The sequence below is a fragment of the Alligator mississippiensis genome, chromosome 12 (assembly GCF_030867095.1).
Source record: "Alligator mississippiensis isolate rAllMis1 chromosome 12, rAllMis1, whole genome shotgun sequence".
Classification (NCBI taxonomy): Eukaryota; Metazoa; Chordata; order Crocodylia; family Alligatoridae; genus Alligator; species Alligator mississippiensis.
Genome location: NC_081835.1, coordinates 2,514,618 through 2,538,866, shown reverse-complemented (window position 1 = coordinate 2,538,866; position 24,249 = coordinate 2,514,618). Strand labels below are relative to the sequence as shown.

Here is a 24,249-nt window from a genome sequence, read left to right as displayed (position 1 = left end):
AGTTTAACAAGCAACCTCCCTGATTAGTTCTGATCTCTGATGGTGCAATATCCTTTCATCTCGAGTCCCTTTGTGGGAAACTGGGCTACTTCACGCTCTGAAATATCAGGTACGCTAAGTGACAAGGGCCTCCCATTATCTCTTTACATTCGTACTGCCCTTGGTTTGTTTTCTGCCCGCTCATCAGCGCTCTCCTGAAATTCTGCATTTACAGGAAGGTCTTGTAAGATCCGGAGGCACCAAGTGCAATACGGGCTTGTTTTTAAAACAATAAACAGTCCTTTGGGTCTCTCCAGGGTTTCTCCTTTTCCAACTTGATAAAAATATCTGCCCGCCTCGCTGTATAATTAGTCCCCCAATCCTGACAAGCCTCGGAGCTTGGAGCGGTTTGGGGTGCTCGCGCACCAGGGAATCCTTAATATTCTCATCCATCCCGTGAATCAATAAAATGCAACCCTGTTTTTCACAAGGTGGCAGTGTATTAGGAAGAGCCATATGGACTAAGTTAATTTAAAAGTAATAGAGTGAGATTGTTCACATTACTTTTATCGAACTGACAGTGCAGGCTCAGTGCTGCTGGAGTAATTAATTCCATTTCACGGAATCACAGAGCAAGGCCATCCGCGTTCTTGGGCTTATTTTGTAAAATACTCCAAAACCAAGCTCTGCTATGCAAAAGTGCACTGTATTTGGATTTTTAAAGATGATATTAAGGACACAGGGGAAGAATAAGCAGAGCAATCGCATCTTCCACTCTCACAGTGCAGGACCAGGAGGCTAAATTCAGGGCCAGCAGAAAGGCTCTCTGCTGAAGGGATAACACTGAAACAAAACCAGTAAATAAGACCATAGGTGCAGCTGTATGGCGCATGCACAGTTGACTTTACTATGTAGTAAAGGAGGACAGGATACACAACATAGCCCCACTCTGTCGTAAATCACTGGGATCCAGTGTGAAGTCACCCTCTGAAAAATGCATATGTGGAACGTGGTATCATACATACAATGTCACCTCGGGGACAGAGATGTGTCAGTGCCTGCTGTGGGCAGTCTGCTTGGAGGAATAAATCAACTGTGGAATAAATGTCACAATGATTCACTCTCTAGCAACTGTGTCATGTGTCTGCACCCCAGATCCAAGACCCAGACACGATCCAAGACACGATCTATCGAGACGAGCCAAGCACTGGGAGGATCCACAGGACAGATCTGGAGATGCTCCACCATAGCTACATCAGATCCTTTACACCCCTGGCCCTGGAGGAGGAATGAGAGCAGCATGGATGCAGGGCAGGACCAGCTGCCTCCCCTCCCCTGCGGAGGTGCAGAGCTGCTTGTGTAGCACACTGCCCTGAAGTGTCACCCTGCGATCTCCCACACGGTTGAGTCCTCAAACTGATAAATTCTCCTCTGACGCGAAATTAAAAACTTCAGGCCCCCAAATATATTTGCATCCAAGGATACATGTCATTTTTAAGATCTTGCTATTTAAATCATGTTAGACTTTGAGTGAGATATAGGCAAAATTTAGGTTTCAGTACATTTTAGTTTCCATCATGTCAAATTTACAGCCCTGGAGTAAATCACGCTGTCGAGACAAATGTCTTCACTTAAATCAGATTTGTTGCTTCCTTCCATACTTTAGAACATTAATAAAATTGGAGCCCTTCTTCATTATCACAGTCTCATCCTTACTGGGCAAACAAGTCAGCCTCCTCCCGCATACTTTGGTGGGTTTAACTCCATACACGCATCTGCTGCAGGCAAACATACGCTAGCTGCACGTACGTGTGTACACAGCTGGGCCAGGTGTGCTAAAATTGGCCTTTCACTGTCTCATCACAGGACACTTGCACTTTGTGACTTTCTATAGCGCAGGGTCCTATTACAATCAATCAATGATTGTAGACAGAGGCAAGGACACGTTGATCCAGGTAAAATGACCTGTGCCTTGGTTTTGTGTTTTGTGCTGTTCTCAGACACTGCACGCACAGCATCTGCTTTTTAGTGGGGCACGGGCATGGGGACCTCTGTCAGCACAGTGCTCACAAGACTCCAGTTTTTCAGCCCATTTAACATCTCTGCAGAGCCCCTGGAGAAACCAGGGGGTGTTGCTGACTCCAACTCTAAGGATATAACAGACCTCATTTCCAGATTTCACTGGCTTCTGATGCCGACCAAACTACAGCCCGTCCATCCCGCTTATCTAGGCTTGGCAGAATTAGATTTTTACTTTTTAATAATTTTGATAGATAATATTAATGTTTATTTTTAAGCATTTATTTGGATTTTAATCGATTTAAATTTTCAGGATTGTCCAAATATAGGGGTGTAGGGGGTAAACAATTTATTAATGACACGTAACTAGTATAGGATTACTACCAGCTGAGCGGCAGAGCTGCCCTGGAGCCTCTGAGCAGTTTGGGGTGCTCGCGCACCGGGGAATCCTTAATATTCTCATCCACCCCGAGATTAATAAAATGCAAGCCTGTTGTTCACAAGGTGGCAGTGTATTAGGAAGAGCCATATGGACTAAGGTAATTTAAAAGTAACAGAGTGAGATTGCTCACATTATTTTTATCGAGCTGCTGTCAGGCCCAGCTCTGCTCACCCGTAGCTCCCTCGTCAGCTGTGTCACTTCCTCTTCCTCTGTTCCCAGTCCCCTGGGGTTTCCGGGAGTTGCAGTCCAAACTGCAAGTCAGCACGGCTCTGCAGACGCGCACTCCATCAGCCACCATTTTTGTTACATCCCCTCGCTATACGTTTCTATGATTAACAATGGAAATCTTTTCCGTGGGTCTGCGAGCGTGCGGTGAAATCACGTTTATCAATGTTTACCAATCAAACCGAATCCTGCCAAGCCCACACACCTCAGAGAAGCCAGTGCCTGGATCAAGCTGAGTCTGAGCAAGGTGGGAAGGGGACGATACCAGGAAGGGTTTTAAGATCTGGTCAGTACTACAGCATCACCCTTTACTTCCTAATACCCAGTCGCTCCTGCACTACCTGCCGGGCACTCAACCGGCCACATCACGCGTGTGCTTTAGAACCCGTGTGCTCACGCTGGTTCGCGTGCCCGCGGTTGACTGAACCTCTTCTACTCCTGCTTCTTTTACACTGCCATGAACTTCAAGTTAAGGAAAAACGAGCATGTGCCAAAGTGCTCAATGCCCGTGGCCCAATGGACTTCAGGCCTCGGGCAGGGCTCCCAGACGCTGCTACCATCACCGTCAACCAACAGTCATTTTGAGGGTAAACTGATGCTAGCGTTGGTGTTTGGATGTGACAACGCTGCAGCCTCAAAGGTTATCTTTCCCAATTTCTCCCCCAAGAGGGGAAGTCTCACAAGATCAGCTTTCCCGTCAGATTTCCAGCAACGGGCTTCCTTTCTGGCGCTGAGCAGAGGTGCTGCTCCAGACCCAGTGTTTTAAAGCCAACCCCTCCCAAAATGTGAAGGATACTATCGTTTTAAAACAGTCCTGCTGTGGTTGCACCCAAGGACTCCAATAAGCGACTGGGGGCCCAGTGACGGTGTATGAAAGTTGATGCACCGAGGAAACAACAAACTTAAAAATTATAGACAAATGTGCGTAAGCAGACAGGAGTGGAAAGGAGGTGGGTGAGCAGGATTATACCAGAGCAGGGGTGTCTCCAACATATGTAACAGTGATTGTAGGTGCTGAAGATGGGTGCCTGCCAGGAATATGAAAGGGATGGGACCGGAGACCCTGGTTTGGGCCCGTGTCTTGTTTAATCACGGTCCCTAAACTCAATGCAAAGATCAGCACAGATGGGCTAGTAGATATAGACCTAGATTTCCACTCTGGATGAGACAAAAAATGAACGTGTTATTTTACTGCGCCACTCCCTAAAAGCACTTCTGACCTATGGGGCCAGAGCTTTCCACGCTGCTTTGCAAGGGCGCTCAATCACGGGTGTCAGCGGGAAGTCACCAGGAGCGCCGCGCGATCTGAACTGCTTAGTGCAGCGTTATTACAGCAATCTTTCAGCACACTTCTGGTCCCCACCTCCTCCCCGCTTTGCCTAAACAGTCCTAAGACTGTATTAACAACAGGAGTTAATGAAAACCATACATTTCGTGATGAGCGTTCGGTCATGCATGGGAGATTTGTTTGGAATCAGGATCACTTCTTGCTAGGAATGACAGGAGATTAAATCATTAAAAATGTATAGTCTGTAATTAGTTTATCATTGCGAGAACTGCAATATTTTCCAATGTAAAGCTGATGCCACCGGCAAGAGATCATTTTGACAGATCAGCATTCCTAAGGTATCAGGAAACAGAGTGATTAGGAGGCAACGCACACGGCGATTCTCCCCTACAAAGGCGAAAAACACAAAACAAAAACCTTTAAAACAAGAAGAAAAGGGAATCCTCCTCCTCAGGACAGTTTCTGTGATGTGCCAACCTAGACTTCATGGGAAACAGAGGGCGCCGGGCCTCGCGCAGAATCTGGCTGTGATGTCAGGCTATCCTGAAGCGCCGTCTTTCCAGCCGGGAAAATGTATACTTGCTGCAGACTGCTAGAGAAAGCAGCACAAAGCACTAGTAGCAGGACCTTGGTATTAGTTAATTATGGCACTGCAATATTTTCACCTGAGGCATTTTAGAAATAAACTGCACTACAGTGATGCTATTTGTATTGCAATAGTTAAGGTGGTTTCAGGCCATAAATTAGAAACCCCTTTCTTCAGAACTCGGAACATGAGTGTTTAAAAAAGAGAGAGGAAGCAGCCTCAGCCGCCTAGCTTTTTACTACTTAAAAAAAAAGCTGTTTCCAATTATACACTTACAGGAGTGGTTTTCCTCCCCGCTTCCTCCTCTTACACAAACGCACACATGCCGCCCCCACTGTCCAACTCCATCCTAAAACCCATTGGGGTGTCCTGGGTCATTCCTCGCCTCACCTCGCTTCGCCACACCCATCCCCTTCCAGTCATTCCTTGATTTGGGAGAATCGGCATGGGCAGGAATGAAAGCAAATGAGGACTGGAAATGATCCTAATGGCTAAAGGTAAGAACAGGGTGTCTTAGGAGGGCTGACAATCACAGGGGGCCAGTGGAGCTCCTGGGTGAGAACCCATTCAGGTCCCCGGTCCCCCTCTCCATTCCTCCCTCGTCATGCCCTCGCTGCCCTCTCCACACCCACCCCCAAGCCTGTCTCGGAGACTCTCAACATTTTCATCCCTTGCATACGTGGGAACAAGAGGTAGAAGACGGGGCTTCTCCACTGATTCAGCCAAGCATTGCAGTGGGTTTTAAGGAGTGCAGAAGCATCTCCTTCCCTCCGTGCCTGCGCCCACTCTACTGCCTCGCACACTCCCAGATCCAATTCAACAGACTTGTAAGCCGATGGATCCAAATTTCACAGGTATTTCAGGGCCAGGCTTTTCAATGCATCTAGGCACCAGGGAGTCAGGCAGTAAACATACTTCTACAAATCTGAACTTTGGTGAAAAGTCACCTTGAAAATGAGACTTGAGCTCTGAAGTCACTTCTGAAACTCGAACCATTAGTTCATTAATATTTGCAAAATGCCCTGTGGTCTTCAGATGGAAAATACAATATGTGCACAATTCCCTAAAATAAACGGGGAAGAATTTTACAAGACTGTTTGGCTTTAAAGGGTGCTTTTTCATGCTCTTGCTGTTTGAAGGCTCTAGGCAGTAATTAGTCTGTTAAAGATAAAACAGTGGGTAGCAGTGAAAACATAATCGCCACTTGGTTCTGACCCGAGTGCCGCTCACAAAAGAAAACACATTCAACCTGACACTGACACAATCCTCTTCACCTGCCCGGCACTGGAGCGCAACACCGCTCTCTTCGCTGTAACTGCGGCCAACGCCATGCGCTCTCGCAATCACGGCATCATCAAGCTAAATTAATGCACCTGAAAATATGCAAGTGGGCACTAACATGCAGGTCTGTCTCCTCATCCATCCCATCGTTAATGGGGTAGTTTCAGGGTGCAGCAGGAAGTGTGATGCTGTGAATAAGCAAAGCAAAAGCATCACCATGAGAATATGCTGCACCTCCTCACTGTAGCAGCAAAGGCTCATGTCGCCTTGCTTCATCTGCCTTTCTGTTCCCTGAAGACACCGAGGTTAATATGGGCACTGTGGCTGCTGGGAATGGCCAACACACAGGAGCGTGAGTCCACGAAGTCTGCCATGCACCGGCGGACCCCTGTGTATCCGCCTGCAGCCCCAACACGGACAACAAGCACTGGAGGGGTGATGAGATGTGTTCATGCAGACCACTTCGAATCACAGACAATGAGGGCTGGAGGGACCTCCGGAGGTCACCTCGAGTCCAACCGCCTGCTCAAAGTAGGACCAGCCCCAACTGCATCATCCCAGCCAACGCTTTGTCTACCTGGATCTTAAAAACCTCCAAGGATGCAGACTGCACCACCTCTCTGAGTAACCTGTCCCAGTGCTTTACTACCCTCCTAGTGAGAAATGTTTTCCTAATATCCAACCTCAATGTCCCGTGCTGAAAGTTGAGCCATTGCTCCTTGACCTGTCACCTGCCCCCACTGAGACCAGTCCAGCTCCATCCTCTTTGCAGCCTCCCTGCAGGGAGGTGAAGGCTGCTATTCAATCCCCCTTGGTCTCTCTTCTCCAGACTAAATCAGCCCATTTCCCTCAGCCTCTCCTCACCAGTCCTGTCCCCCAGCCCTCCAACCATTTTCATTGCCCTCCGCTGGACCCTCTCCAACTAGACCACATCCTTTCTGTAGTGGGAGGCCCACAACTGGACACAGCACTCCAGATGTGGCCTCACCGGTGCCAAACAGAGGGGAGTAGGATCAAGGCCATAATCTCTATTTTCAAAAGCAGTCATGTTATTTCCACTCAGATAGAAATATCCTCGAACTTTACCAGGGAATGCACTAACAGAAACAATGGACCTCCACAGCCAGCTGGAGGAAACCCTTGCAAGGAAGAAAAAGCATTATGCTCAGCAAGAAAATTATCTTCCCATTTCTGCACACGCACCACTGCCATTAGCACTAATGAGTGTCACGCATGCTTGGAGACAAGACTGGGCCCCCAAGCATTTCACAACAGCAACATCTTAATCTATAAAGACACAGAGCAGTCAAAGACCACCTCCCCCACACCTTGAATACCCTCAAAGCTCACACTAAATTTAACAGGGCTCCCTGGGTACCCAGAACAACCTTAATGTAAAAGACACTCAGGACGGAGAGAAAAGTCATAATTTTTCAGACATCAGCCAGGGCTCCTATAAAGAGCAATGATATTTCGCTCCGAATCAGTATTTTAAGTACCTTAAATTGAGATACAGAAACTTCTTCAACATCATTAACCTGGACTGAAAATAATCAATATATAATCATTTTATGTGTAAGTATGAAAGGCAAATGTCCAATACATTAATTGTCAAATCCCTTTCTGCGCTAACGGCTGCCATCATCTGCAAGATCGATTCCATTATGGATATTTACACAGTGATCTATTAGGAATACACGGAAGTATCATTTATTATATTGATTATCCATCCTTAAAACAGATAGTAATGTATACTTAAATGCATGGATTGCAAAAACCATTTTTAACCTTTATAATGTACTCTTTGTTGAAAAGGAAATCATTTGGGCATCGCAGTATGAAGGACACAATCTCAATTTATGTCTTTTAAGAATGGAGGGCAGGCAACATGCTTATGAATGCACCCGGAGGGACAGAATTAGGAAGGGTTTAGCTTCTTCGAACACACGGGGTCACTGCTAAAACTCACAGCACCAGATGCAAATCCTGAACACACACAAGCAATCCTCAGATCTGCGAGTCCAAAAAATCAATTTGGATCAAAAAGTGACAACAGGCCTCTCGGTTTACAAAGGGCTCAAGTGAAATCCCACTGCCAAATACTCCTGGGTGCTGGCTTGTTGGCCAGGCAGGCGTTTCCCAAGGGGAGAGCAGGTGGGACGTTAGGCTGCCCAACTGGTTTACAGTGATATTAAGTGACTGGGGGTTGGCGCTGTGCTCAGCTTCCATTATGGCAACATGGAAGGGGGTTGCTGGGAACTAGATACGGATTTCACATTGCGTAGCCCCAGAGGCAGATGAGAATAGCCCAGGGGTTGCTCTGCATGTACTAGTTGGAAATGGTTTCTTAGAAGACCAGCTGGGGATTACCAGAGCATAGAGGCAGCCCCCAAAGTTTTCTCCAACCACTTGTACATGGAAAAATGAGGAAGGAGGTACAAGAGCTATTGGGCTGGCTTTCTGCTCACTGGGGACCTTCCACATGGCAGAATCTACTGCAATTACTCAAATATAAGAGCAATATATTAGAGGGGACAAATTCAGTAATATATAGGGAGGGTGACAAATTCAAGGCAAACCTCCAATAGTTACATTCTACATGCAGAAAATGTAAAATCTGTTATAATTTTCCAGGTATAGAATCTAACCATTGGAGGTTTGCCTTGAATTTGTCTCCTTCCCACTGCTACACCAGGGAAAATTGAGGCTCAAGGGTCAGGTGGCCACCTTGCCCTCTGTAGCCCCTCCCCGCCCCCTAACCCCTTGCTGTCAGACCCTGATGTCACTGAGCACACGGAAGTGAGGGGCAAATCTGAAAAGGCTGACCCTAAAATAAACATGCCTGTATTCATTTGTGCATAGGGTACCCATAGATTTAGTTACAAACTGCTGCAAGTTGTAGCACAGACATGCCATGAACACACTTTGAAGCAGTACCTTTGTACCTAGTTATATATAGTATAAGTATGCATGATATTAGTCCAAGTCCAAAAGCCTCATGATTTACCATGTAGTTGACTGGGCAGTTCTCTAGCTGACTTAACAGTGTGTCAAGCTGTGGTGACCTCACAGCTCAGCACTACTTAGTATGTGTGTGTACTACAGATGGCCCCACCAAAGAAGCCACATGCTAATTAGCCCCCACTCATGCCTGGAACCGGATGTTCTTGTCATGAGCCCTGGGATCCTCTAAAATTTATGTGCATATGTGGTGCAGAACAACCTGGCCCCGCTGCATTTCATGGAGGGTGGGGGCACCTTACTTATATGCGACAGGCTGAGATATGGGTGACAGAGGGATTCTGGGTGAACTGCTCGGGGCTCTGTTTGGTGATGTTTGCTAGACGTTTATGGCTGGTGAAGAAACAGGAATAATTGGAAATAGGAAAGAAACACACAGCTCACCTGTAAGAAGACGAAGTCAAAATGTATGCAGTGTAGTGGCTCACCATGACTTGTAAAGGAGTTGGCACGGAGTGAGAATAAGAATAGTGGGTGTCACCATGTATCTTATTCAGTTGGGATGCACTAACTTATCCTTATGGTAGGTTCCCATCTGCATGTTTGCCCAGTATGGACCATGTGTTTTATAGTCATGCTCAGTGTTGGCTGCATTTAATCAGCTTCATAGCTGGTTTTCATCACTGAGCACATGCTGCGTATGGCATCAGTTTAATGACAAACAGGGTATTTAATGAGGTTTCCTTGTACGGGAATGTAAGACAAGGAGTTTTTTCCCCCCATGTTGATTGGAGGGGAGGGGGAACTTCATCTTATATTCAAGTAAATACTGTATCTTCTTTGCCACCGAAGAGGCAGAAGGGAAGTGCCAAAAGATTCTCCTCTTTGAATAAGAATCCCAGGAAAAGCAGTTGCCTACAAAAATAGATGGCGAAGGAGCAGGAAAGTAGAGCAAGTTTGTCAGTAACAGCTTCCGGTGAATCATAGGCTGCCAACAGAGTCGGTGCATTCAATTTATACAGCATGACAGTGATGAAATGGTACACCAATTTGTACGTTAAGGGAAAACAAGCACCATAGGTCTGGTTATTATAATTAGTCTTATTTGTTTGTATTAAGGCAATGTGCAGAAACACTAACTGGGTCTACAGTCTCGCAGTGCTAGCACTGTACAAGCACAGGCTGGCTACATTCACATAACATTGACATTTTCCCCACGCGGGGGGAAGAAAGAGGAGAATCTGGTCTCTCCGATTTTGAATCTACTGTCTGCAAAACTGCTCAGAAAAATTCCTTCAACAAGAAGCAGGGGATACAATAAACTACTGCCACATCTTAAACAGGCTTTTGCTGGGTGAGTTAAATACTACAGAAGGTGCGTCATATGGACTTTTTGCAAATCGCTTCACTGATTACCAATCGCTTCCCTGATTCCTGGAAGTGACTATCATTGCTGAAGGAAATCTCCATACCTCTCATCACAAACCAGGGGTCCATCTCCAGTCATAAGAACATTACATGTGTCAAATGAACTGAAGGTCCTATTCAAATCACAGCTTCCTGCCAGCTCTGATCTCCCGTTCCATCTTTCACTCCATAATCTGTTTAAATTGAACAAAACCTACGACGGAAGAAGTGCTGAACTTTCCACCCGCTTGTGAGCCCGCGGGAGGTGACAGGGATCATACCTGCCACTCAGTAAGTCTCAGCACAGTACCTGTCAATAACAAGGGGGGGGGGGGGAATTATTCTCCACTCCTCCACCTGAAGCTGAATTTTTTAACAAGATAAATAGGCTTTTTTAAGCCTGAGCCTGAGCGGGAAGACAGGATGCATACACCGTATGTTAAACAGAAGGGAGATGAGCAGAGCATGCCAGCCTACTGCACTGTGCTTGGAGTTCACAGCTATGCTCATTAAAAATGGTATTTCCACTACAATTTCTATTGTTTTATATACTGGGGAACGCAATTCTCTGTAGTCCAAGCTAGTGATAGCATGGCTCTAATGCTATGCATCTATAGATGTATGGCCCAGCCATTGCTTCAGGTATGCAAACACTATTTCCAGAGTGGGGTGTGCCTCAGACCTCCATAAATAATTCCCTGTGATGAGGAGAATGATGTGGAAGAGGAAGGTATATTAACAGAAAGAAACAGGACTAGCTTTAACCCCAGAGCATGATTAGCAAGCTGGGCGCCTGGGCAAAATCTCAATTTATGGAACCACACTGACTAACTAGCACACGTGGGCTGCCTGCTTTGCTTCCCTTCACAAGATGTGTGTCATTAGGATCTTGAGATCTTTAATGCTTAAAGCATCTCTTCAACACAACTTCTGCCCACCGTAAGCACCACTGAGTCAAATTTATCCTCCCTATGGCACTGATTGAAATCTTTTAAGTATCCTCTTTTTATGAGCAAAGAGCACAAGGGGAAACAACTCAGAAATTTAACTCTGTGAGAGTCCGTCATCAAATTAGAAGATGGATATAGATACATTAAAAGGCAGGAAGGAGAGGAACAAACCGATACCTGCATTTTCACAGCAACTGTTTCACTTGCGTGACACTAATGAATGTGCGGTCTCAAATTCTGGATTCCTGGAATTTCACAAGAGCAAAGAAATAAACTTAGGAACCGTCTTTAAAGACCTTTTCAAGGATAAGGCATCGATGTATTGATTTCTGAGTGCTATAATCAGATGACTATCTCTGGTTGTCAGGCGAGGAGGCTCTGTTCATTGCAATAAAGACATGCCAGGTCTTTAAGGTTTGAAAATCATCCTCGTTAATTATGCTTCTCCCTCTTCCTCCTCCAAATCTACAGGTAGATCTGATATCTAACTGTAGCCAAATTATGGCTCTCCCACAATCACAAAAGCCAACCCACTTCTTGCAGCACTTTTCTCACTGGATCACACTGAACTACAGTCCTGGATTAATTCTCCCAACAATGCAATAACCTACCCCACCAGAGACCCACAATTGGGTTTTTTTCCCCTCTGTCACAGCAGGTCAAAACTGAGAGAAAGCTTCATTGAATTTTCTTGGGGAAACAAATATTTCTGCAGAAAAAAAATCCATTTTCTTCAGTACCTTCCAGTTCTCAACCTTCCAAACTAAATCATTTCTGGGTTTTGCTTCGCTTAGCTTTTCAACTTCTTCATTTTTTGAGAACTAGAGGGAAAACTCTGGCGCTTCAATTAAAAAGTGAAAGTACTCAGTGAATTTTTTTTGCAAGGCATATCTAATAATTTATATTTCTATGAAAGCCTTTTTTGGAAACAGCTGTTTGCTCGGCACCAACATCAGGAGCAATGGGAAAATGCTGTTTTCAATCTCTGGAAAGGAAGGGTGATATATGCTGGTGTTGCACCTCGCACGGTATTTGTAGCAGGAACCTCCAAAGGTAACTGGGTTAGAAAATGATACTGGAAGCTGATTTATGATGGAGAAAATGGCAGCGCAAGTTCACTGCAGGGCAGCTGTGTCCTATATAGCTCTAATGATTATTTCAAAATCAGCCAGTGGCAGCTGAGCCTACCAGCATTTGAAAGTACATGTGCCACATGATCTCTCCAAAATGCACAGCCAGAACGTTGCAAATGGCATTAATATAAAAATACCAATGGAAAAGGTCACCTTTCATCATGCGCAACAAATAAAACACCTCTGTCAAATGAAGAATGCTCATTTTTAACCCTCAGGTCTTGATCTTGCTTCTGTTTATAGAGGGTGGAAAAAATGAACAATGGCTTCGGCTGCAGAGGTACTCAAGACACTGGTGACTAGGTAGTGGCATGCAACTTTTAACATTAATGAGCTGCAGCAGATTATTTACATCAGAAGAAAGGTTGAAGGCAGCGTGCGTGGGAGTTTGCTGGAAACAACCACTTCTCACATCCGTTTTCCCGAGCACCGTGGAGACGTTGAAACGGGGGGAGGAGGAAGTCGCCACTGTGAAGTCATGGATGGGTAGTTCCATTTATGCTAAGGAAATAATGGTTTATATTTTTACTCACTTGAAGTTTCATTGTGTGAATGTGATGCGTCAAGCGAATGCACACATCTCTGCCTCTCACACAGAACAAGGCCTCTCAAGCAAAGCTTTCCAATGACTTCTGTATAAACCGCTATTATCTGCAGTCTTTTATTCTGAATGGGATGTAATGACATTTCTTTTTCTTATGGGATTTTATGGGACCTCCTGGTATTTGCTACCACAAGATTAGACATGCCGCTCAGGAGGCCCCCAGAACATTAGTTTTCCCAGAAGCTGGTGGCAGTGTCTGCCTGAGCACAGGACAGCTCTGCCCAGAGGAAGGCCCGGAAATATTACATCCCCCTGCGATGCAAAAGCAAAGGGAAACTAAGCAGGGATGACTCCAGCTTCTCTCTCCTTCCTGGAGGATTTCACTGTCATCTTGGCACTCAATGCTCTGCATGCGGGTAGGCCTAAAAAGTCGAGGAAAAATGCTTTAGAAGTGAGGCGAAAGGAGCAGAAGACAGGAGCGTGCATGTCTTCTGGCACTGACCGCTCTGGTCCTGCCTCCCAAAGCTGCAGAGCAAAGGAAAACCTACTGCGGGAACAATAAATCTGGATGTGAGGATGACGCAGAAGGATTCCCCCGCCCCATCCCAAGGTCGGCTCCTAAAAATCCCAAACGACCAGCGACTTACCTCGTGCATTTAGTGAGCTAGAAAATTCCTGGGACCGAGAGGACATGCACATTGCAGGACCCAACTTTCCCCTTGCGTGAGCTTTCTTTAAAAGCTGAATGCCGTATGTTTCCAAGCAAGTTCGTGGTTCACTTCTTTCATCATTTGAAATTCTTCCAAAACCACCATTTCTTTCTCTTCCCTTCAGAAGATCCAGGCATCCTTGAAGGCCTTGGAAGCAGGGACGTGGCTTGGCATTTCCACTTTACCCGCACGGCAGCCCCAACAACCCAGGACCGAATCCGGCCGTTTCGTGATGCAGCAATATCATGAAAGTAAGCAGAACTGACACGCTGCACTCAGACTCCCCAAAAGGTCACAGCTTGTAAATGAGAACACATTTTCACTTACAGATGACTCAATGCTCCCCAAATGACTTTTTATTTATACTTGGCTAGTTTGTCTATAGCTTGTGATGCATCCAAAGGCCATTCGCTCGCTCCGTGAGGATGAATATGCCACATCCTGGCTTGGGATGATCTGTTTTAGGGCAACCGAACTGACGGTGCCAAAAAAGAACAGCTCATCAAATTACAGGAAAGTCGGGCGGGAAGGGACCTCATGAGGTCATCTAGTCCAGGCCAGCCTGCTCTTCCCCCCTCAAGGCGGGACCGTCCTCGACTAAACCGTCTCAGCCAAGCGTCCGTCTAACCCACTCTTGAAATTTTCCAGGGAGATTTCACAATCTCTCTAGGTAGCCTGTTCCAGTGCTTTCACCCTCCTAGTGAAATCTCCAACCTCAATTTCCTCTGCTACAGCTTGAGGCCACTGTTCTTAGTCCTGTTCCCCATGGCCACAGAGAATAATCTATTTCCATCCTCTTTATAATCATCCTTCAGGTATCTGAAGACTATTGGAGGCTTTAGTATCAGAATTTCTCTCCATCACACAATGGCTAAGCAGTCCTTTGAACCAGGGTGCAAAAAAATTAATTAATAAAAAATGGGATGTGTGATTGAATGAATCCTCCTTTCAAAAAAAGATCCCTATAAAATGAAAATTGAAATGATGGCAACCTAAGGACGAAACTTAGTACTAAAGTACTATGTACTAAAGCGTAGTACTTAGTACTATGCTAAGGACTAAACTTAGTACTAAAATAATTTAAGTTACATCAAAATAGTGACATTCAGGCAACATACTGGTATGTTTGCTGTTTAAGTTTTACAGAAAGTCAACCCACTGGCTTAGCGCCTGAACCTAGAATTGCTGGGACACCAAAGCAGCTGTGGACACATCTTCTGCAGGACACAGAAAATACTGTCTTCATTTCAGTTTATTCAATTTATTGTGCTTAATGGCTATATCATTCAAAGCCAAGAAACCAAATGGAAGTTCAGAAGCAGAAACTTGTTTTTGTGTGTAATCTATGAACAGAAATTAGGTGCGAGGGGATGAAATGAACCACTTCCAGGATCTGGAAAGACATAATGATCAGAAACAATTAGCTCAGTTCACTTCCTTTTGCTTCCTAATACCTCCTTTGTTTAGTAAATGAGTTTCAAATGGAAAACATCTTTTGATTAACCTATTTTTCCTTATGTATCGAGCACATTTAACATATTTTTATTTAACAAATACAAACAGTTTAAGAAGCTGTTTTTGTGCATTTTAATTGAATTCCAATTTCCATCCAAACTCAGCTCAACAAAAATTGCAGGAAATGTGTCTTTCAACATTTTCTAACATAATAAAAACAAAATGAAAATTAAGAATCTGAAAAAAAAATGTATCTTCAGCTATACAACTGTTTAAATAATGTCTGCAGATTACTTACAGTTGGTCCTCCTAGTTAGCAAATTATCAAGTTATACCAACTAGAAAGAATGATTTTTTTTGTTTAGGAAGATAACGGAAAAGTACAAAAGTAAAAGACTATTAAAATTAATTACTTCAATCAAGGTTTTTTGCCTCATGATTTAAATCATGGTTAAAATTGGTGCCAATTAAAAAAATCCCCAAACCTTGGATATAAATCTACCCGGGTGAACGCCCTAATAGGGTTGTTTCCATGGGAAATACCAGACAAAGCCTCCAGAAACACCTATTCACCATGCTAAGCTTTTCACATAACAAGCATACATCAGTTTATTCATATAATGGTGCTGTGCTTTCCTTGAACTGCCAAAAGCTATCAGTCTCTGGTATTGCTAGTGGCCCTCTCAGAGCAATAACCAAGTGCCATTACATTTTAAGAGGAAAGAGTACCACAGCTGGACTATTTCAATTTCCACCTCATACCTATCTATTGGAAAGGAGCAATGCCAAGTGATAACTACATTCCAGATGTTTTTAACCCTTACATCCGAGCTGACCTCACTGCAACGTACCGGCTATGCAAACACTTTTAAAGGTCCGCGCCTATAAACTCTGACCATGAAGACCAATGGTGACATGACCATTGCAAATGCCCCACATACGGCACGCAGCCAAACACATGCCCGCACCGGGCAACTCCTACAAGCCACAGAAATGCCCCGTCCGGCAAACTGGAAGGCAAGCTCAGCACAGCTGCGCTTAGGTCTCTCTCTAAGAAAACTCCCTCCCCTACCCTGGCCGTTTTTATTTTAAACGTGGAGGTTTAAGTTACCAGCTGCTCGTTCTGGACTTCGCCGGTGGAATTCCTACCAGAAAGAGCAAAAGAGAGCAGAGACGTCCTCCTGACCTGCCTCTTAGGACCTGACGTACTGGCTTTGTCCTTAGCACTGAGGTAGGGAAGAAAACAGGGAAGATGCAGCATTTCCTTTTAGAGTCGCTATTCCAGAACATGAAGACAGAGAACGCTGGCAAGCTGCTGGACCTACCAAAAAAGTCTGCAATTTTTAAAATTATCCCTGATGCTGTACTATTAATACACACAGCCTAGCATAGGGACCAAGCGAAGTCCCCCTAACACTGCAAGCAAGATTTTCCTATTCCAGTTTTCTAGCTCCAGAGCATCAAGCAAGAGTCCCACTGAATCTGCCACCTTCCATTAAAACAGCTTTTATAACTCTGTCAAATTCTCCAACCTCTCTATTGATTTTTTGCCTATTCAAAATAACTCTCCTTTACAACAGGAGCTGGCTGTCAGCCTCTTATCTCTTACTTTCACCTCCACCTGATCCTTCTCCTCCTTGCCAGTCTTCCAGACTCCAATTAATCATGGAGAAAATCAGGGATTTATGTTAAGAGGGAATGTACAAGTCTTAGCCCATCATTAACATACTGTAATTGCAGTGTAGTGCTACTGACTCAGACCTTTTCAATAAGCTAGGGAAAATCCTAACAGGCAAGCAGGACATTCCCAGCAAACCCTGAAGGAGCTGTATCTGTATCACGCCACTGGATGGCTCCTTTGAAATGAAACTCTGCATGCATCTGTAAGCAACTGTGCATCGCTGGAGTCTGGCAGGCAGCAAATGGATAACACCATAAAACAGACTACTCTTACTTCCCTAAATTTTGTCCTGGTCTCAGCACGAGCAGTCCTGTGCTGCATTAACACCTCCACCAAGCACATTTTAATTTCAGGCCATCCTCTCATGTTTCTTCTTAATTATCACAGGACATTCATAGAAAAGATCAGCCAGATGGAGATTAAATATTTCACTATGAGAGCATGAAGCATTCTGCACTAAACTGGAACCTTTATTGCAAGAAAGGCTTTAATTAATGACTCAAGCAATTCCCCTGTCACTATAAGGGAAGCACAAACAGCGATCGCAAGGGGAAAGTGCGTCAGCTCCACTATAGAATAGAAAAAATGATTGATTGCAAAAGGCTCTGCTCACACCGATCATGGGAGTGGCACTGCAATGCCAGGGAAACCCAGACAATCACACGCTCAATAAAGTCAATATTATGCCTTGAAATCAGGCCACGCTGAATTCCTGGTGATGACAAGCCCAATAGACCATTATAAATGGGGGAAGACTCAGGGGGAGAAGCGGAGAGGCTGGGAGGGTGCCGCGTCGCCGGCACTTCCTGGTGTTCCACCTTTTCTCCATCATCTTGGGTCTGGGGGGCAACGTGGGGGAAGCGTAGGTTCGAGCTAACAAAAAAAAGCCTGCCTGAAATTGCCAAAAGAATGAGATGGGGCTTGGGAATACCTGAGCCATCACTTCCTCGCCTGAAAGATGAAGCTGGAAATGCCAAAGCAGATGCAGAGCGAGACAGCAACCGGCAGGTGAAAGTCCCCGAGAACTACTTTGCACGACCAATACACAGACGGCCAAGGCCTCCGTCAACGGGAGCCCTAAGCACCGGCCCACAACTACAAGATCATCGTCCAAGAAAGCGCTACAGAGGAATTCCCTTGCCCAGCTGAAGTCTCCTGCTGTGATATATTTCCAACGGTCCTTTTTTTGGGTCCTGCTGTCATTTTACTGACTTCTACTTCCTGCCTGACGAACACACAGAATTGGAAGAGCAAGTGACATATGAGCACATGAAACTGCTGCTGGCTCCCTGCGCCTAGAAATCTGCACATCTGCTGACAGCCCACTGCAAAGAAAATCTTAGCAAAATTACAGCTGCTCAACGACCAAGGCAGCTGTAGCATGGTAAAGTAGCCTGGGAGCTTCTCCACCGGTCTCCAGAAAATATTTCATAATATGCTTTTCTTTGGGTAAGTCCAGAAAGCCTTGACAAGTTCACCCAAAACCATTATGGACCCAATATTAGCAGTAGACATGACGCTCAGAAATCAGAGCATGAACCAGGACTCAATTTTAAGTACAAAAAGACACATATCTTCCCCTCATTTCATCAAGAGGTTCCAAGACTTCAGAATCATTGTTGATAAATGACCTCAGGTATGGCACAAGGCATTAATATTACCGGTAAAAAGAGACATGGATGATGGATTTCATGCATTTGCCATAAAAAATAAAAAAAGCCATGCTTTCTTCTTTTTTTTTTTTTTTTAATTAGGAACATAATGCTTCCCAATGTATTGGTGCATGATATACGGTAGCACAACGTGCTGCACCAAGGTAAAAGGATCGTGTTCGCCAAGAAGCAACCCTCTACAGATCTGGGCATCTACAGTGTTGGTCTCGCTCGGTACAATTGGCAACGGGAACTGCTCGAGAGAGCTGAGCAGTGACACAAAGGATCATCTGAGATCCAGAAGAATGTCCTAGGTGCTGGATTTCACGAGGAGCAAGAACTGCTTGTGCAAATGATTGTTTGCGAGGGTCCTTTAGGGAAACGGGTCAGTTGACACAGGGTGGAATATTTTTCCAGAGAATCAGGCTCATCCACACGGAGGGAGACTAGCTCTTCCATCACCCGTTGAGCTCTGTGCTGCTCAGCAACAGATCTCCTAAAATGCAAACCTAGGAGCTGATGTGCACAGAATTGCAGCTGCAATCTTAGAAGCCAAGCTGAAGTCCCAGTTACAAATTTGGCCCAGACAGTACGAGTTTGCTCATGTAAGTTTAAAGGGATTAGGTCTCCATGGCATGCAGCGGTACAGTCCTTGGAATAAAATTCTCATTTACTAAATAAATTACTGTATATTACTGTATAATGGTGTTCACATTATAACTGACAATTAGAGCCATTAAAAAGAAAGCTCATAAACAGCCGAAGCTCACATCAAATTAACACAGTCATGATTAAAATCACTCTTCTGATTTCTGCTCTTCACAGAAATAATCAGCATTTTGCATAAAAATGAATAGGAATCAACTTAAAATCACAGTGGTGCTGCAACTGAGGTGCTGAATGCCGTTAGCTGCCTACGAGCTCCTATAACGGTGTGCTTTCACCCCGCGCCTGCCTCCCGTGTTCGAACCTCTTCCTAGACAGGTCTATTAAGTAATGCCGTGGCGCTAGGGATGAAACTGCTGTTGTTATTACTCTTGGCTCTAATGAGGAGAACCTGGGTCCTATACTGGCCTGGGGGAAGCTTTTTTCTTTTCCTTTTTTAATTTTTATCACTTCATAGTTTAAATGCCTTCCAGCTTTTGGGCGCACACTCATCCTACTGTGACGCTAGAAAGGAAAAAAAACAACCCGAACTCATTACAACCGAACAGAATGACAACAGCACAAAATGGGAGTCAGCCACTCATTACAATGGGGGAATGCAACATGAACAACTTTGGGGGAAAGGTGCGTGTGCGAGTGGAGAATCTGCACGCAGGTACGGAGCCCGCATGCTCCTCGCCAGAATTAGTGCTACTCTCATCATACTGATTTAATCCTCAGCATCACAGCACTACTTAATAACCCAGCTCAGCCACGGGCACTAATATGTGGAGAGGAAGCAGAGAGAGTCAAGGCGACACGGTGCCAGCCAATATTAGTGTCCTGGTATTAGCACACGGCTGTCGGCAGAGGCTCGAGGTCCAGTGGGCAGCCGCCACTCAAGGAGGATAGTGGCTTCAGATACAGCCAAGCCCACAGTGCCTGGATAATGATTGCTGTAACATCAGCAAAGAGCATCGAATAGATAGATGAGCTGTTGAGCTTGCACTGTGATACTAACCATTTAAAACATTGTCGTGTGTGCTGTGTTTTGAAAAGGCATGACAATTATGCTATGTATAAATAAAAGTATGGGAAGATAAAGGGCCTTTGATCTGATTTGCTTTTAAAGTATGAAGTGAAAGGACATTCTCATATATCTTATCCACTAATTTAACATATAAATCACAAAAAAAATATGATCCAGATGGGCTTCAATGAAGGAAACCAATTAACATAGACAGCCTTACCATCTGACACATTAGTTGTAATAATAAAAAACAAACAACATGGTCAAACAATAAGGCTCTGTATTATATCTGACATTTCTAATTAGTTCCTGCAAGCAGTGCATCCTCTTCAGCAAAAAGACTAGCAGCAAGTATTTTGTTTTGCAGAGGAATACACGTCTAAACTTGGTGTTTGCAGAGCGATGAAACAGATTTCTCTGCATTCCCAGGGGGTGTGCTTTGAATCTAATGGACTTCGTACAGTCCACATCTGGTTTCCCAATTAGGTTCGGAGAACATTTGCTTTCAAACGCTTTGACATTAGCGTTGTGCCAAACCTGGAATACAAAGTGCACCTGAGTACTCCACAAATGCCTGACCCGTGCCCCTGGGCTCCGCTCAGTGGGGCCATCATCGTTGTGTTCTGGACTATTTTCTTTTCTTTTTATAGCTTTCCTAGAAACGCCACCTCTCGAATGCAGCACGATGTTTCTGGCACAGAGCTCCCAGCATCAGTCAATTAAGCTTACAGCAGGCACTTACAGGCTGAACTGCAATTAGTGTTACAAATTAAAGGCTCCATCCTGCAAATACATACGCAGTTACATCTCGGAGGGGCCTGCTCCCCTTGTGCAAGGAACTACAGTGTGAGCATGTGTATGCGGGTCTGAGCTCCAAGTTTGGGTCCTTGCAAGTGTCTGAGCAACCACAGCACCCCTGAAAAAATCAATGCGGCTTCTTTGGCAGGAGTTTCAATGAAGCGGTCCAAGTGTGCAGAGTGCACTTGCTAAAGGAATCTGCATCCCAAAAAGAGAGACCAAGTTTTTATAATTAGTCTCGCTTGGAAGCAAGCAAGGAAGGAAGCAAGGACGGGAGTGAATCTACTAGCATCAGGACATCCGTGTTCAGACACCCATGTGGTTATGATGAAAAAAGAGGGGGGCTAGGAATGACAGGGGCTAAGCTAACTATTTGATTGATTAAATAAATAAAACAAAACCCACCTGTGCTCATCCCAGGACTGCCAACTGTAAAAGAAGGGTCAACACAAAAACTAATACCTTGTTATCAGGGTAGATGTCCCCGAGACATCAAGGCCCGGATTGTGCAAGGTGCTGCCTAAACACACGGTTAGAGTATCCTTGCCTCAAGGCCTTGCAACCAACTCATACACTGGGAGGACAGAAAAGCTATTATTCTACAGATGAGAAACGGAGGCAGGAAGGGAGATCTGTAGAGGTGTGACTATTCAGTCCCTGCCTCCCTTCAGCCTTTTGGAAATCTCCGCTAAGCAACTTGCCCAAAGTTGTACACGATAAACTGTGGTGGAGCCTGAGAACGGCACCCACAGGCTCCCAAGACCGCCTTTCCTCTCTACCCAAGTGCTTAGCATAGGGATAGGATTCACAGCAAAAGCTCCCTTTTGTGCTATTCATCTGCAATGCAAGCCCTACCATAGAAGCTGAGCGCTATCAGCAAAATTTCATGGCAAGGAAAAGAAAAGGCACAGGCACAACAATATTGAGTGCTGTGGTAGTGCTTATGAGCCGCAATCATAAGCCATGGTGCTTGGCACAATAGCAAGTCTGCTCCTCCCACACAAGCTCACCATTACAGAACGAGACAGGAGGAAACGGGCGACTACGACAGAGATGGGGAGTGTAAGACAACCAAGGGAGAACAGGGAAGACAGGCAATGGTCTCCGCACCGCGCCTGCCTAACTGCTGTCAGTAATTAGCTGTAGACCTCATGGCAAGGGGAGTTTTAAGCAGGGATCAGGAGCAGGAGGGGACAACATCTTGACAGCACAAGCAATGATAGTCAGAATACCAAGAGGTCACAAAAGCAATAGATTGCCCGTAGGAAAGACACTGGTGTTTCAGATCCCTCACAAACTACCGCAGCACGTTATTTTTTTGCAAGACCAGGAGCGCACTTCTCTTCCACTTACCTCGACAGGGAACCTCTTGCCATTGATGCTGTGCTCCGAGCCAGCTGATCCATTGCTCTGACCCCAGTGAAACTCCACTTTTTCTGCTTTGAATCTGCCTGGCAGTCCGGCACCACTGACGAAATAATCATCCTTCAGGAGGATAGCGACTGCACACACAAGAAAGAAAGGGAGAAGGAGAGGCTTAGTGCATTTGTGCCACTGCGTTCATGGTTACTGAGGGACTTGTTGATCAGGTTAGGTTATTTTATTGGATTAATATAGTATATTACATTCATCTGAATGGGGGGAGTAGTTTATTTTCCTGGTACTACAGTCTCATTAGAAGAACAGCACAAATATGAGCAATGCCTGTGCATTCGCGGGAGATCAGATCCCAAGGAAACAACAGGATAATGTTGTAAAAAAGGCCAGCCAAGGAGGAGTTTCCATGCATTCACTTGCCAAGCAATGGCTAAACTATTACCTTTATTCAACCTTTAGGCAACTCCCATCAGCATCTGTGAGACGGGCGAATATGCTGAATCTGCCTTTGTGAATCTAACATTAATTTCTGCTGAATCTGCTAATGCCAACACGTGTGCAGTTTTACTTTATATTCCCAATATAGTTTGCACCTGCCAAGAAGCCAGCGCACCTTCCCACATTTGAGGCTGAAGTCGTTGAGTTGCACAGGCCCTGGGGCACACACAACAGTGCCCGCCGCCCCACGTCAGCCAGCTCTGTGCCTGCCTAACCAGCCCTGGGGAGGTCTGCACCACGCGTGGAAGGGCCACGGGAAGGCTCTTGCTAGTCCTGGCTGCACTCAGGACTAGCAAAATGCTCAGACTGGAAGGGAAGCAAGGCTCTTATACAAAAGAGCTCCCTCCCACCTATTCCCCCAAGCCCCACGCGGGGTCAAGGTCACTAAGTACAGCTCTGCAGTAGGTGACACCTTCCAGAGAAGGAGGAGCAAGGGAAAGTCCTCATTTTTCCCCACGGATTGCATAGGCGGCAGATGCATTCGCAGCTAGCTGTGTCCTGTGGTCCAGGCTGGTGTGGAGGGAGCCACCGTCCCCTAGCGAGATCCAGCTCGTTTCAGAAGGGGCTCCACCCCGGGCCAGCTGGAGGAGACGGCAGTTTAGGGGCTTTGCTAGCCTGGGGTAGGAGGACTCCCTTTCAGGCTTGGCATTTGAGCCCCCTTGTTCACGGTTCCTCTCCCCAGCCAGGCAGTGTACTCTCCTTAGCTGCACGTAGCCACGTTAGGGTGCAGCGTTAAACCCGGGAGCGCGTGTGGCAGCAGCGAAGGGCACTTGGCATGAAGTTTATCCCTCTTCATTCAAGAAGAGCTCCTCGCAATGTCACACGCTCCCGCTGGGTAATGCACAAACCGGTGGAGTCTGCCAGCTCACGAAACACCACCGCGTCGCAAAACAGGGATAAACAGAAACCGGTCGGCACACTTGCCAAGAAGGCCTCACCCAATCCTGCCCATTTCGTGCAGGTGAGAACAACTGGGCCTCTCCATATTCTCAACTCCCTCATCTATAAAGCGCCCCTTGCTAGCCTGGGTGCGTCCCTGTGACTGAGCACCTTTCACGCGTGCAGGCTGGATACAACTCTGCACTTGGGAGAACTGAATTCGACTCCCGGTTCAACCGCTGCAGTTCAACCAATCCACTCCTGTCTCAGAGTCTGTTTTCACAGATTTCATAGACATTAGGGCTGAAAGGGCCCTTGCAAGATCATTGGGTCAAGCCCTCTGCCCCAGGGGCAGGAAGTTTTCCCACCGCGTTTGACACTGGCTTTCCATTCAGCAATGAGAGGCATGGCATAAGCGGATATTATCGCTATCGTTTACTAACAGTAACAGCACTAAGCAATGTGGCTGATATTTGTCGCTTGTCTCCTTGCCATAAAGGTATAATTGAGCCTCCTTCCACTGAGCCAGGGGCCTGCTGGGGCAGAGGTGGGCAAATCCAGCTTTCGGGCACCACTTGTACCGACCGGCAGGGGAGTTTGCTGCTGGCCAAACGGAGCTTCTTTGCACGCAATCTGGCTTGCTACCAAGCACCATTTCCTCCTCCTTTCCTTAAAAAAATTCTCGATGAGTCTGGTAGTATTTTACATA

At 45.7% G+C, this 24,249-nt stretch overlaps 1 protein-coding gene across 4 annotated transcripts in view; it reads right to left on the bottom strand.

Moving 5' to 3' along the window:
- PTPRG (protein tyrosine phosphatase receptor type G) overlaps positions 1 to 24,249 on the bottom strand; it is a 450,708-nt gene that overhangs the window by 178,756 nt on the left and 247,703 nt on the right. For all 4 annotated transcript variants that reach the window (XM_059715744.1, XM_059715745.1, XM_059715747.1 and 1 more), the window contains exon 4: positions 22,140 to 22,288. In XM_059715744.1, coding sequence (XP_059571727.1) covers positions 22,140 to 22,288 — 149 coding nt within the window. The remainder of the gene's footprint in view (positions 1 to 22,139; positions 22,289 to 24,249) is intronic.